At 46.8% G+C, this 15,341-nt stretch overlaps 1 protein-coding gene across 1 annotated transcript; it reads right to left on the reverse strand.

Moving 5' to 3' along the window:
* Nucleotides 1-236: 236 nt before the first annotated feature.
* On the reverse strand, nt 237-14,730 carry TMEM208 (transmembrane protein 208). Its single transcript, XM_068259520.1, has 6 exons — nt 14,614-14,730; nt 11,159-11,254; nt 6,934-6,993; nt 5,302-5,438; nt 3,509-3,593; nt 237-601 (listed from the first exon to the last, which is right to left on the reverse strand). The coding sequence occupies exons 1-6, from the start codon at nt 14,617-14,619 to the stop codon at nt 452-454; spliced, it is 534 nt and encodes a 177-aa protein (XP_068115621.1). The 5' UTR covers nt 14,620-14,730; the 3' UTR covers nt 237-451.
* Between the last annotated feature and the right edge of the window lie 611 nt (nt 14,731-15,341).

Here is a 15,341-nt window from a genome sequence, read left to right on the forward strand (position 1 = left end):
CGATTTTTTAAATCGGCAGCACTATAAAAAACCCAAAACAAACAAAATCGCCCCGAATGTAAAGAAGCCCTTGCCATGTCTTCCCCTGGCCGCCCCGTACAGAGTGCTGTACCCCAAATCCCCGCCTCCTGGAAATGCAGGGCTGTGTGCGTCTCCCCCGGGGCCGGCTGGGCCTCATCTCCCGGATGACATCACAGGAGTCTGATTGATCTTTCATACAGACATACACTGTCAGATGAGCCCCTTGTCATATATTTATTCTGTAACACGTGATTGTGAGTCCATAGATCACACGATCTGATGTGTGTGGCGGTCTCCAGGTCCCAGCTCGGAGAGCAGCACCGCACTGTACTATTAAAAAATAAAAATTTCATCCAGTTTCTGCTGCATCATTTGTGATCTCAACACTGTTTTTGTTTTCGGACAATTGTAAAGGCGTTTATTTGTGGTCTCAGAAGCGTTTCATCTGCCGCCTCTCCTGGCGTCGCTGCCGCTTCTCGTTCTGTTCCGGAGGGACATTGGCGCCGTCCGCGGAGGAGTCAGCGGTGAACCAGGGGCCGAGCACGTTAACCCAAAGTAAGTACGCTGCCCGGCCGGGAGCCTGCGGGACACAGGAGGAGAAATGGTCACCAACGATATACAACACGCTCTGGTCAGGCCTAATACACACGGGCCAATCATCACTTCACATTCAATCTACTAATCAATCAAATGATTAGATCGTCTGAAAATTGGGTGTAAATTCTGCAGCAGACAGATTGAAAGCAGCAAATATTGGAATCTGAGTGGAGGGGGGGGTGGGAGGGGGAGGATGAAGGACTGATTGTTGGTAACGTTGCACTGCAACGACAATTAAAACGTTTGTGATTTGATTGAGACAAATTAAAGGGGCACTATGGCGAAGAATTGTAAAATTTAAAATATGTGCAAACATATACAAATAAGAAGTACGTTTTTTTCTCCCAGAGTAAAATGAGCCATAAATTACTTTTCTCCTAGTTTGCTGTCACTTAAAGAGACTCCGTAACAAAAATTGCATCCTGTTTTTTATCATCCTACAAGTTCCAAAAGCTATTCTAATGTGTTCTGGCTTACTGCAGCACTTTTTACTATCACTGTCTCTGTAATAAATCAATGTATCTTTCCCTTGTCAGACTTGTCAGCCTGTGTCTGGAAGGCTGCCAAGTTCTTCAGTGTTGTGGTTCTGCTATGCACTCCCCCCTCAGGGGGGAAAGAAACACACAAATGATCTCTTGAGATTCAAAAGGAAGGCTGTATACAGCCTGCTTGTGTATGGATGTATTTTCTATGTGTGGACATACTGTACATCAACCTACTTCCTGTTTTGGTGGCCATTTTGTTTGTTTATAAACAAACTTTTTAAAGCTGTTTTTAACCACTTTTAATGCGGCGGGGAGCGGCGAAATTGTGACAGAGGGGAATAGGAGATGTCCCCTAACGCACTGGTATGTTTACTTTTGTGCGATTTTAACAATACAGATTCTCTTTAAAGTAGGCAGTAGTAATCTGACAGAAGCGACAGGTTTTGGGCTAGTCCATATCTTCATGGGGGACTCTCAGCATGGCCTTTATTCTTTATAAAGGTATTCCCTAAAAAAAGGATTTAAACAATGATGCTGGCCAGCTCCCCTGCTCGCTACACAGTTTTTTGGCAGTTGGACAGAGCAACTGCCATTCGAGTGCTTTTGAAATTAAATAAATCCCCTATGAAGAGATGGACTAATCCAAAATCTGTTGGTAATGTCCGCTTTCTACTACCTCCTGTAAGTGACAGCAACATAGGAGAAAAGTAATTTATTTTACTCTGGAAAAAACGTACTTCTTATTTGTATGTGTTTACACACATTTCAAATTTTACAATTTTTCACCATAGTGCCCCTTTAAGCTGAAATCTATCAAAGTTGAGTTTGCTGTAGGGTTGGATACAATCACTATCCAATCGAATTCCAACTGCATAAGGATTGATCGATTAATAAAATACCACCTTGCCCACCCATTGAGTTTAATTTAATAAAGGACATCTGATGTAAGAGGGATATGGAAGCTGACATATTAGTTTGCTTTTAAATAATGCACATTGCCTGGCTCTCCTGCTGAGCCCCGGCCTCTAATACTTTCATCCATAGACCCTGAACAAGCATGCAGCAGATCAGGTGTTTCCGACTGAAGTCTGACTGCATTAGCTGCATGCTTGTTTCAGGTATAAGATTATGATTCAGACACTACTGCAGCCAAAGAGATCAGCAGGACTGCCAGGCAATGTGCATTTCCTCTAATACTTTCTGCCACAGCCCCTGAACAAGCATGCAGATCAGGTACTCTGACTGAAGTGTGACTGAATTACCTGCATGCTTGTTGTAGGTGTGTGATTCAGCCACTACTGCAGCCAAAGAGATCAGCAGGACTGCCAGGCAACCAGTATTGTTTAAAAAGAAATATGAAAGGCTCCATATCTCTGTCACGTCTCCCGTTACCCTCCTTGGCAGTATTCCCGAGCGTTGCTTTGATGGTACAAGCTACACGCATGGTTACCGCCAGGAGGGCTGAGTGCAGCGATTGCAGCAGAGCTGTAGGATCTCTCACCTTGCTGGGATCCAGAAGCAGCAGCTCCAGTCTTCTCTATGTCCACCCAGGGGCCAATCACTATGCGGAAAACACTGTCACATGACGACAAAGAGGTATCTCAGCACAGAGATGCAGCACCTCCGCAGGACAGGAGGAAGACTTCCAGGATGTGGCCGGATCTCCGGGAGGTGAGTGATGAAGGCTCCGCTGCACACTTTGCATAAGGGGTGGGGTCACTATCTGGCAGCCTATACAGAAAGAGGGGAGGGGCACTATCTGACTACCTAAAATGGGGAGGGGGCACTCTCTGCCTATCTAAACTTTGTGGACCTATCTGGCTATCTATACTTGAGGAGGGGGACACTTACTCCGGGTACACACTGACTTCCTAATCTTGGGGTAAACTTAGCGGTAAGATTCTTTCCAGATAAAACATTGTACCACTTTTGGAAACTAAATCTGGAAAGAATCGTACCGCTAAGGAGGTTAAAAGACAACTGAAGTGAGAGGGATAAGGAGGCTGCCATATTTATTCCCTTTTAAGCAATAACTGTTGCCTGGTAGCCCTGCCGGGCCTCTGCCTCTAATACTTTTAGCCATAGCCCCTGAACAAGCATGCAGCAGATCAGGTGTTTCTGACCTTATTAGATCTGACAAGATTAGCTGCATGCTTGTTTCTGGTGTGATTCACACATTACTGCAGCCAAATAGACCAGCAGGGCTGCCAGGCCTGGGCTGCTTAAAAGGAAATAAATATAGCAGCCTCCATATACCTCTCACTATAGTTGTCCTTCAAAGCAGCTGCAACACAAGACTGGCTGGCCACCTGCACTCCACAGAATGTACACCCGAAATAGTGAAGATACAGGTCGCGCTTAGTAGGATAGAAGGGATTATAGCTACGTATGTAAAGAACACTCACCAGCAGCCAGAAGTACCAGACATACAGAGACAAGCAGCTGAGGACCTGGATGATGGCTGTCAGCAGAATCACGTCCTTCAGGTGTCTGGGGAGGGGAAGAGAAAACGTGAGTTTGTGGAAATACTTAGTGAAGATCTGTATGGCCACAGAAACACTTTACAAGGATGGACAATATAGTAGGTGCAGCTGGACATAACACCACCTTCCATCCATGCATGGGTACTCTGCAGAGGCGGGGCATATCACACTGGATGGGAGGGAGTGCATGGATACTATGCAGAGGCGGGGCATATCACACTGCATGGGAGGGAGTGCATGGATACTATGCAGAGGCGGGTCATATCACACCGCATGGGAGGGAGTGTATGGATACTCTGCAGAGGCGGGGCATATCACACTAGATGGGAGAGAGTGCATTGATACTCTGCAGGGGTGGAGCATATCACACTGGATGGGAGGGCATGTACGGATACTCTGCAGAGGCAGGGCATATCACTGGATAGGAGGGATTGCCTGGATACTCTGCAGGGGCTGGACATAACACACTGGATAGGAGGGAGTGCATGGATACTCTGCAGGGGCTGGACATAACACTGGATAGGAGGGAGTGCATGGATACTCTGCAGGGGCTGGACATAACACTGGATAGGAGGGAGTGCATGGATAATCTACAGAGGCGGAGTATACCATACTGGATGGGAGGAAGCCCATGGGTACTCTGCAGAAGTAGAGCATATCACAATGGATGGTAGGGAGTGTATGAATACTCTGCAGGGGTGGAGTATTTCACTATAATGCCATGGATGATGAATAATCTCCAGAGGTGGAGCATATCACTACAGATCCGCATAGGCGGTGCATATTGATCTGCTTAGGAGAGTCCGATATCACTGGAGAGGTTGGACAATGTGAATATTGTGCAGATGGAGGATGTAACGCTGGAAGGGAAGGAGCATACAGAGAATCCTCAGTGTAGTGCCAGATCCACTGGCTGTTTGAGATTCCACAGAGTAACATGGAAGGACTCTGTAGTACAGTTATTTTGCTGTGGCGGCAGCAATCACAGAATAGCGGTTACTCTGCCATTCCTTGCTCCATGTTCAGGCCTATGCCTCCAGAGGCGGGGCATATCACTGGATGGGACGGAGTGTATGGATACTCTGCAGAGGCGGGGCATATCACTGGATGGGACGGAGTGTATGGATACTCTGCAGAGGCGGGGCATATCACTGGATGGGAGGGAGTGTATGGATACTATGCAGAGGCGGGGCATATCACTGGATGGGACGGAGTGTATGGATACTCTGCAGAGGCGGGGCATATCACTGGATGGGAGGGAGTGTATGGATACTCTGCAGAGGCGGGGCATATCACTGGATGGGAGGGAGTGTATGGATACTATGCAGAGGCGGGGATATCACATCGGATGGGAGGGAGTGTATGGATACTCTGCAGAGGCGGGGCATATCACTGGATGGGACGGAGTGTATGGATACTCTGCAGAGGCGGGGCATATCACTGGATGGGACGGAGTGTATGGATACTCTGCAGAGGCGGGGCATATCACTGGATGGGAGGGAGTGTATGGATACTATGCAGAGGCGGGGGATATCACATCGGATGGGAGGGAGTGCATGGATACTCTGCAGAGGCGGGGCATATCACTGGATGGGAGGGAGTGTATGGATACTATGCAGAGGCGGGGGATATCACATCGGATGGGAGGGAGTGCATGGATACTCTGCAGAGGCGGGGATATCACACTGGATGGGACGGAGTGCATGGAAACTTACTCTGCCATTCCTTGCTCCATGTTCAGGTCTATGCCTCCATCCAGCAGGGAGCCATCTTCCGAGAACGAGGCCTGGGCCATGCCCCGCATAGAGCGATATGCCGCTGCATACACCACCCCGCTGAACACCAGGGATGCCTGCGTTTAGGAACAGGAAATTACATCATGTAACGTGTCATAGTGGAGACAGTGCGGCCTGGGCTATAGAGCAATATGCTACATGTACATTAGGGAGACTTGTGTTCAGGAACAGGAAATGACGTCCTACACGTAATCCCGCAAAGCATGAGCGCTGGGCTGCCGCTACAGTATACACCACTGAACACTGCGGAGGCGTGTTCAGGAACAGGAAATGACATCATCCTATATATAATGGTGGCAAGCATAAGGGCTGGGCTGCTGCTACAGCATACACCACTCCACTGAACACTACGGAGGAGTGTTCCTGGGGTAGTGAATTACATAATCCGATTAGAAAACACTGGAAAAATCAGATCGATCTTTTCGATCTTGCTGGTCAGACATGGGACACTATGATAGAATGATCGATCATATTTCTAATCTGAAATAACAGTTTTGGTGAATCCATATAATGCAGCTTTTTAATTGAAAGGTTGAAACTTCCTTTGCTATAGGATCTAAAATAGACGATGGTCTCTTGTAAGAATTAGGCACAGCAAAAGATTTATTTTTTTTCCAGCAACTGCAAACAAAAAAAAAACCAGTCTACTGTATCTATATCCATTTTATGGAACTCACGCTCCCCCCCCCCCCCCCCCCCAACAACCCCGGGACCTTAAAGTGAACCAGAGATGAAGCACCCTCATGTGTATATCAGTGGGAAGATTAGAGAAAACGCCTAGCTTGCTCTCTGTATCATCCTTCACTGCTCAGCCTGCTTGTTTTCAGCCCTGATAAAATACCCAACTGAGCATTCAGCCTGGCTTTGCACAGGAATCATTATAACAATCATTATAGCAGAGCCAGAAGGGGGCAGACTTGGGCTTGAAAAGACATCAGAGAAGACAGACTGAGCTATAATTATTCCTGAGCAAAGCCAGACTGAATGCTCAGTTGGGTATTTTATCAGGGCTGATAACAAGCAGGCTGAGCAGTGAAGGATGAAAGAGAGCAGGGTAGGTGTTTTCTCTAATGTTCCCACTCATATACAGTATATGGTAAAATACATGAAGGTGCTTTGTCTCTGGTTCTCTTTAAATACTCATCTAATCAACGCTGCACACCAAACATTTTCATAGCTCCATCCCCCTCCCTTGGACTTACATCCCACTTTCCCTATATGCGTCCCTCTCCCCCACCCCCCTTAGATTATAAGCCTATGTGGAATGGTCCTCCTCCCCATGTGCTCTTCTCCACCACCATATAGACTCAGTGACTAGTCTGCTATATTTATCCCTATATTGCAATCTATGTACATTGTGCACCTGTGTAGCATTGCTTATTGTTGTAATGCCCCCCTTATGTATCATATATGATAGGTTAGGGCTTTATATATAAAGTTAATTAACAATAAATCATTCAGACACCAGGCTGTGTGTGGCCAGCAATAAAGCTTGCTCCCCCCCCCCCCTTAGATCCCCCCAGATCTGGAATAGTTACACAGAACACTCACCCAGCTCCAGAAGGTGGATGAACTGTAGAAGACCCCGAGACTCACAGCTGCATATAAGACCTGACAGGGGAGACAGAGACATCGAAGGGTGAGATCATCATACCAACAAGCAAAACATCTTTAAAATCCATATACAATTATAATTGCACGTTTATAACGGTTTACAATGCTGCATCAGTCCACAGCTACAATGCTGCACCTGCATCCATGAAATATACATACTCACCTAACATAAGCCTCCTTGCTTGGTCCTGCCCAGAAGAGGCACACGGCTTGGCAATCTGGAGGTGACAAGCATTTCATTACCGTCAGGGGCTGCTTCCTCAGGTCTATGCTGTCTATTTCGCTGGTCCCTGCCGCAGATCCTGGTCATTGGAGTGCCTGCTGACACATTGATGGAGTTCATCTCCCAGCATGCATTGTGGTGGCTGGGGGGGCGAACGATAGAAGGTAGCATGGCGGCGTAGTGGTTAGCGCTCTCGCCTTGCAGCGCTGGGCCCCTGGTTCGAATCCCAGTCAGGTCAAAATCTGCAAGGAGTTTGCATGATCTCCCTGTTTCTGAGCGGGTTTCCTCCGGGCACCCTGGTTTCCTCCCATATCCAAAGAGATACGTTTATTGGCTCCCCCCCAAAATTGGCCCTAGACTACGATACATACACTACACGATACATAGACATAGGACTATGGCAGGGATTAGATTGTGAGCTCTTCTGAGGGACAGTTAGTGACAAGACAATATACTCTGTACAGCGCTGCGTAATATGTCGGCGCTATATAAATAAATATGAGCACGGCCACCTCAATCTCCAGGACCAGTGAAATGGCAGACAGCACAGACACAGGTAGTAGCCCCCCAAAAGTGATGAAATGCTTGGCTCCCCCCCCCCCCCCCAAGCCCACACCAACACCATGTAGGAACCTCTCTTGGGGGGGGGGGGGGGGGGTTGGTGTGATGCACACAGTGGCGTAGTGGATAGCACTCTCGCCCTGCAGCGCTGGGTCCTGGCTCAAGTGCCAGCCAGTTTGCATGTTCTCCCCATGTATGTGTGGGTTTCCTTCGGGCACTCCGCTTTCATTCCACATCCCAAAAACATACAGATCAGTTAATTGGCCCTAGACTAAAATGACATATGATGATAGGAATTAGATTGTGAGCCCCTCTAAAGGGACAGTCAGTGACAAGACAATATATACTCTGTACAGCGTTGCGGAAGATGTCAGTGCTACATAAATACTAAATAATTATAATATATATTTTGCTTAGATCCCTTTAAAGAAGGGGTGAAATAAAGAAGACAAGAATATATCACTATTAATCAGGGCCCCGTTTTAAAGCACTCCTGAAATGAGATATGGAGGCAGACATATTAGTTTCCTTTTAAACCATGCAATTTGCCTGGCCATCCTGTTGATCCTCTACCCCTAATTCCTTAAGCCATAGACCCTGAACAAGCATGCAGCAGATCAGTTGCTCTGACTGAAGTCAGACTGGATAAGCTGCATGCTTGTTTCAGGTGTGTGATTCAGCCACTACTGGAGCCGAAGAGATCAGCAGAACAGCCAGGGAATTGGTCTTGTTTAAAAGGAACTAAATATGGCAGCTTACATAGCAGTCTCAGGTCCCCTTTAAATACACTAAATACGAGTACACAGAATTCCAAGCAAAGAGATTGTCAGCATTTTATGCATGTTGAATTTGATTTAATCTTACTTTATGTACTGCCAAGAAATTGCAAACCCTTCTTGCAGAACTGCTGTAATTGGCGAGTTTCTCAAAAGCAAAGTCAGCTGAGGGGTTCCCGAGGTACCGCCTCTGACTGTGAAGCATGAGGTTGTGTGTTGGACTCCCGAGTCAGAGTTAAAAAAAAAAAAGCACGTAAACCAACATCCAAAAGAGAGAATCAACTTCAAAGTAGGTAAACAGAAAGTATTAAAGTAAATGTGAAGCGGTACAAAAAAAAAATGTGTTTGATACTTACCCAAGAAGAGGGAAGGCTCTGGATTCAATAAAGCCTTACCGATCCTCTTTACGTACTGCTTTCCCCGCCCTCCCCTCTATAAAATAGGCAGGAGGAGTGACCCGCTGATAAGCTTACCCTCCAATGAGCCACGCAAGTTCTCCATGCAGAGCGCGTGTTGGAAGTGCGTCCCTGCTACAGAGCGCCCTTTGACACGTTCTGATGAAGGCACAGCTACCTCTCCTTGCATATCTCTGGCAGCTTCTAAACAAGCCACTAGAGTTCTAGGCTCACTGTCATGTGATCAGTGTCATGTGACCACAGCGAGTCTGGAGCTCTAGTGGCCAGTAATGATAGTGCGCAGAGACACAAGGATGCAAGCTGGAGTAACGAGAGATAGCTATGCTTTCTGGAGCACATCACCCAGGGATAAGCCCACTGCCTTTCATTTAAAACTAAAATTTTTATGTCCTCTCTGCTTCTCTCCATGGAACTCAATAAGATAATTTGTGATAATAAAAACCAGATCTAGGTGCAGCATGTCCCCTTTGTATCTGTGTTGTTCTTATTCACTGTACTGAATGGGGTTGCACAATGCATAGAGTAAATGATGGTCATGCACGACATTGTGACTTAAAGGGGCACTATGGCTAAAAACTGTAAAATATAAAATATGTGCAAACGTATACAAATAAGAAGTACATTTTTTTTCCCAGAGTAAAATGAGCCATAAATTACTATTCTCCTATGTTGCTGTCACTCACAGTAGGCAGTAGAAATCTAACAGAAGTGACAGGTTTTGGACTAGCCCATCTCCTCATTGGGGGATTCTCAGGGATTTATTTATTTTCCAAAGCACTTAGTGAATGGCAGTTGCTCTGTCCAACTGCCAAAAAAACCTGTGTAGTGAGCAGGGAAGCTGGCCAGCATCATTGTTTAAATCATTTTTAGGGAATATCTTTATAAAGAATAAAAGCCTTGCTGAGAATCCCCTATGAGGAGATGGACTAGTCCAAAACCTGTCACTTCTGTCAGATTTCTACTACCTACTGTAAGTGACAGCAACATAGGAGAAAAGTCATTTATGGCTCATTTAACTTTGGAAAAAACATACTTCTTATTTATGTTTGCACATATTTTAAATGTCACAATTTTTTGCCATAGTGCCCCTTTAATGCACAGCCTCTCACACTAAGGTTATAATGAGAATTTCAGTATAGTTTGGAAAATGGTGTGGCTGTGCACTCTCCGACTCCCCTGCCTGCTGCCTTTCCTGGGTTTTTTTTAATACTCAAATAACTAATCTCAGGGGCAGCAAATACAGGCAGGGAAAAGAAAAGCACATTGCTCTGGTGTGAGCCATTCCAAACAAATACATTAGCCAAGCACTTTTCAAATTGCTAGCGTTTCTTTAAAAGCACTCAGAAGCGCTCTTGGCGAGCACCAACCCTGACATTGGTATTTCTACAGGAGCAGAGGCAGCAACTGAATGTTGGCAGGAGATGAGTAATCTCAGGATCAAAATGTTAAAATATAATGACAGCAATATCTAATAATAACATTACTAATAGTGTAATGAATTTTAGCCTGAGCTAAGTAATATTGTCCTAGGTGTGTGACCATAGACATGCTTTTACAGATGATAATGCTTTGAATACAAGGTGTGTATTTTGCCTCTAGGGGGCGCTGCACGCATCTGTTAGTAGTCATTTCAGATGCAGCCTGCGTAAGGCTGGTTTCACACCAGGACGTTGCGTTTTAGGGGACGTTATGGTCGCATAACGTGCCCCTAACGCAACGCCTGGTGCTCCCTGCTTTGGACGTCAGAGTGAGCCGCGTTGTGCAGCTCACTCTGGCGTCCGTGATGCCGTGATGCGTACTCTTGGACGCATGCGGCATCACGTGGTCCCGCCGGCCAATCGCCGCACAGAGCGGCCGCTCCAGGAAGTAAACACTGCACGTCACAACGTGCAGTGAATATTAATTAGCCATGTGCCTGGCCGCTCTCCGCTCCTCCCCAACATTACTGAGCATGTGCAAACAGTCTAACGCGGCTTAGCCACTTACAAAGTACCGCATGCAGTACGTTGTCTTGTGACGCAGTGTTACAATGTAACGCAACGTGGGCACTGTGAACAGCCCCATTGATTTTTCATTACTGTGCGGTGGGCTGCGTTACAGGCTGCTCTAACGTGCGCCTCTAACGTCCCACTGTGAAACCAGCCTTATAGATGAGATTGTACCATGTGTGCCCTCAGAATACTCACGGTGGCTCCTAGAATGATCCGCAGGTAGAAGCTCAGGGTTTCCTTGTTCTCCTCATAGATCTGCTTCTTGCCCTTTGTGCCGGGTTTTCCTTTAGGCTGGAAGAAGAGAAAGCAGATGAGAGATCAGATCACTCCTGCCCTAATGTAATAAAGGATGGAGAGCACATAAGTAATGCAGAAAACCTGAACCCAGCTATTTATAAAGCGTCTGCATCCCTCGGCTGGGTTATATCAGAACACAGCGAGGATTGCTAGAAGGTCAGGGAGTCAGGATTTGTGCAATTATGGCAGCACACGGCAAGTCAATGGAGGAGTTTCCAAAAAATAAGAATGACCCGCAAAACGCTCTTTGGTGTGTCAGGGCCCTAACATGCAAATCTCTGACTCATGCAGCGGATGTATGCTAGAAAGTGGGAGCCGGCAAGGGATAGTACCATTCATGTGTTATTGCTATCAGGGTCCCAAATGTTCAGGTTTTCTCACTTTCGTGACTCCCGTGAAGTGAGGAAAGCTTCTAGAAGGGAAAACAAAAAGTGTTTTTCCTTTTATTAAGGTCCACAACAGCTATAATAAAAAAAAAAAATCCTGCTAACCCTGACAGCAATAACTCTCTAGAGCAGGGGTCAGGAACCTTATTGGCTGAGAGAGCCATAAACGCCACTTATTTTAAAATGTAATTCCGTGAGAGCCATACAATATTTTTCAAACTGTGACAGTAGGGCTCACGTCCCTGTTGCCATGGTGATGTGTATACAGTTGATCCGCCTGGCAGCGGAAGTGTCAGACACGTCTTCAGCTTCTCTTGGGTTTCAGCAACATCAGCAATTTCCCCGAGAGCCAGACAGGAGAAATACCGACTAACAGCTTGTGCAATTAGCTAGCTGACTTTGTGGTTGATTCACTTTGTGGGGCGAGATCCCCACACTTTGGCCCAATAGGCTGCCTGTCAAGTGACTATTGGACCAATGAAAGTGCTGGGATCTCGTCCTACAAAGTCACTGAACCTGACAGGAACCAGAGTGGGACAATTGGAGCAGCCGTTAGTTTTGGGGGAAGTGCGAGTAAGTTAGTAGTGCATGCTACAGCAGTAGTGTGCCTACTTTGAAAATCTAACTTGTGCTGCCACACTAAGCTGCGCTGCTTGATCACTGTAGCTCAGTGAACCAACCCCTAACTGATTTGTATGTGAGCCAGATGTAGCCATCAAAAGAGCCCCATCTGTCTCCCGAGCCCTAGGTTCCCTACCCCTGCTCTAGGGCCTCGTTCACATTGTACCGGATGAAAAACTGATCCTGTAAAAACTGATCTGCAGTCACTTTAAACTGGTCAATTTGTTATTTTAGGCGTCAGTTTTCCCGCTCCATATGTCGCCACACCTGTCACCATCACATTTCTGTTTCACTGCCGATCGAGTCCAATGTACATCAGAGGGATCAGGCCTCCACTGGATTGCAACAGACCAATGCGAATCCTCAAACGATGGAGGAATCTGATTGGTCTGTTGGAATCCATTGGGAGCTTGAAGCTTCCGATTGGGCTCAGACCTGAATACCAGTGCTTCTCTTGTACGGTGGACTGAGCAGTGGAGGAAATCTAAACATGACTGCAGCAAATGAGTAAAAAAGGCTAAACTCGCGGTGACCAACCTATTGACTATCCAGACGATGTGGAAAACTCATGCAGGACCCATACCAGCTGTTCGTCAGTATGGACCAAACGGATACGTTCCAAACAGACTAATGTGAATGGATCCTGTTGCTCTGTATAGGATCTGTTTGGTTCCACTAAACAACTTTTTTTTGTGGCAATGTAAATGAGGCTTTTCCCTTCACACTTAAAGCACACCTTAGTTGAGAGCAATAAGGAGGCTGCTATATTTATTTCCTTTTAAACAATACCAGTTGCCTGGCTCTCCTACCAATCTTTTTGCCATCAGTAGTGTCTGAATCATACACCTGAAACAAGCATGCAGCGAATCCAGTCGTACGTCAGTCAGAAACACCTGATCTGCGTGCTTGTTCAGGGTCTATGGCTAAAGGTATTAAAGGTAACCACTAACGATACAATTTGCCAAACAATCAAAATCAATTATTCACATGAATCAATCAGAAGGGATTGTTTGGGACCACTAATAGACACAAATCTGACCAATTCGATCAGTTTAATGAAGTTGATCTGTTTTTCAGATCAATACCATCAATCTGATTGGTTATATTAAAATATTTGTCAATTAGTGGTCCCAAAAAGTCATTTGACTGTTCCTACAAATAACCGTTCATGAACGATCATTCAGCAAATTGTATTATTGGCACTCACTTTAAAAAGGAATGTTCAGGCAAGCAAAAGGGGTAAAAAAAATCATCTACTTACCCAGGGCTTACTCCAGCGTATACATTTGAAATCAGCACCGGTAGACTTGGGCGCAGGATACAGGCGGTATATGGTATATACAAGTCCGGGCCGTATTAATTACTATTCTCCCTCCAGGACGCAATGGATAGTGGGAGAATGATATAATTCAGCTTCCAGCGATTGCTGGAGGCCAAATTATTATGTTTTTAAGCAACCTCGGCTCCGTCTTCTGACAGCGCCGACGTTACTCACTGAGAACCGCTCAGTTGCGATTCCCATTATAGTCTATGGTGACGCCGGCTGCGCCCAAATCTAGCGGAGACGAAAAGCACTGCTCCGTACTCCAGCCCCTTGCAACCAACATTTCCTTTGCTGCTCTGCTCCCAGCCGCCAACCTGGGTTCCCCGCCAGTGCAGGGGCCGTCCTCGCCTGCGCAAGTGCCGCTGTCAATAAAGTCCACATTGTCCGGAGAGTAATGCGCAGGCTGCAGAACTACTTGGGAGGTTGGCCTCTTCACCGGCGGGGACCCCGGGTTGGGACGTCAGCTGCAAGTGACTGGAGAAAGCCTCAGGTAAGTACATTTTGGTACTTATCCGTTAGCCGGGCGCATTCTCTAGGTGGCGACAAAACTCCACCAGAGTTACATCTTTCCCTACCATCCATGTCGGCCTGGAGGGGGAATAGTAATTAGCGCCAGCCCACCTGCCGGATGCGCCCGGCTAATGGATAAGTACCTACATTTTTTTTATTGCTTGCCTGGGCATTCTTTTTAAGAAGCAGAGAATAAGCAGAACAGCCAAGAATTACACATGACAGCCTCCATGTCCCTCTCCCCTCAGGGGTGCTGTAAGTAAAGTTTAGGTGTTATTGCTGAGCCTTCCTGTCAGCTCCCCTTAGCAGGCAGCTATCAGCTGTCAGGCAGCTCCTCCTCAGCCCCTCAGAGCTATAATTGGAGCAGGTGGCCCCAGACTCAGCACACTGTGCAGCCATCAGTAACAGCAGAGACTGGGCTGCCCACAGTAAAGATGGCGGTATCAGCCTGCACACCGTGTACTCCACCGCCTCTCGTACACCCCTCTATCCCTCTCCCCCTCCGCTCTCACCGCCATCACCGCAGCTGCATCTCCAGCTCAGCATACTCTGCACATCCGGCGCTCACATGATGACGTCACCCTACCGGTGTGGGCGCTGCCAGTGCGTCTGCCACTTCCGCCCTCACTCCTCAACGCCATCATCGTGTGTGAACGCTGGGGTGGATAACTCCGCCCCCTTGCGCGTCATTGACAAGAGCACGCCATATACGGCGTGTCAAATAATCTCTAACGTCCCACTGAGCATGCGTAATACTCAGTGAGAAAGGGAGCTTTCGGGCTGCACTATCTGATATTACGGCGGCCCTGCGTGAAATGGGCATGCGCAGTAAGACTCGTCGGCAAAGGTTAATAGATGCAAAGTTCGGATCTTTTCAATGATCCGGATGATTCGAATCGAATCATTGAAAAGATCCGGATCTTTGATCCGAATCTCGGATCATTTTACAAGGGAAGCATTCAGGGGTGAAATGAATAGCAGGACAGGAGAAGGGGAGGGGGGTGGACACACAGAGAAGGGGAGAAGATGGACAGAGTGCAGGGAGTGGACAGAGAAGGGGGGAGGGACGAGCAGAGAGCAGAAATGTTTGCACGTAATACCCACATGCTGCAATCATATGCTTTACATATATTTCACCTATATGTTCATCTGTGTACTCTGAATGCAAACGTCGCACAGTGAAAGAAATCATTTCCCGAAGTGAAGTGCAGCTGTATAGAGCAGTGCAGGAGGATCATAT

The sequence above is a fragment of the Hyperolius riggenbachi genome, chromosome 11 (genome assembly GCF_040937935.1).
Source record: "Hyperolius riggenbachi isolate aHypRig1 chromosome 11, aHypRig1.pri, whole genome shotgun sequence".
Lineage (NCBI taxonomy): Eukaryota > Metazoa > Chordata > Amphibia > Anura > Hyperoliidae > Hyperolius > Hyperolius riggenbachi.

Coding starts and splice junctions, on each gene's coding strand:
- TMEM208 (XM_068259520.1), bottom strand. Junction 6,994..11,158: donor GGATCATTCTAGGAGCCACC/GTGAGTATTCTG, acceptor CTCCCCTGTCAG/GTCTTATATGCAGCTGTGAG. Junction 3,594..5,301: donor ATGGAGCAAGGAATGGCAGA/GTAAGTTTCCAT, acceptor TCCCCTCCCCAG/ACACCTGAAGGACGTGATTC.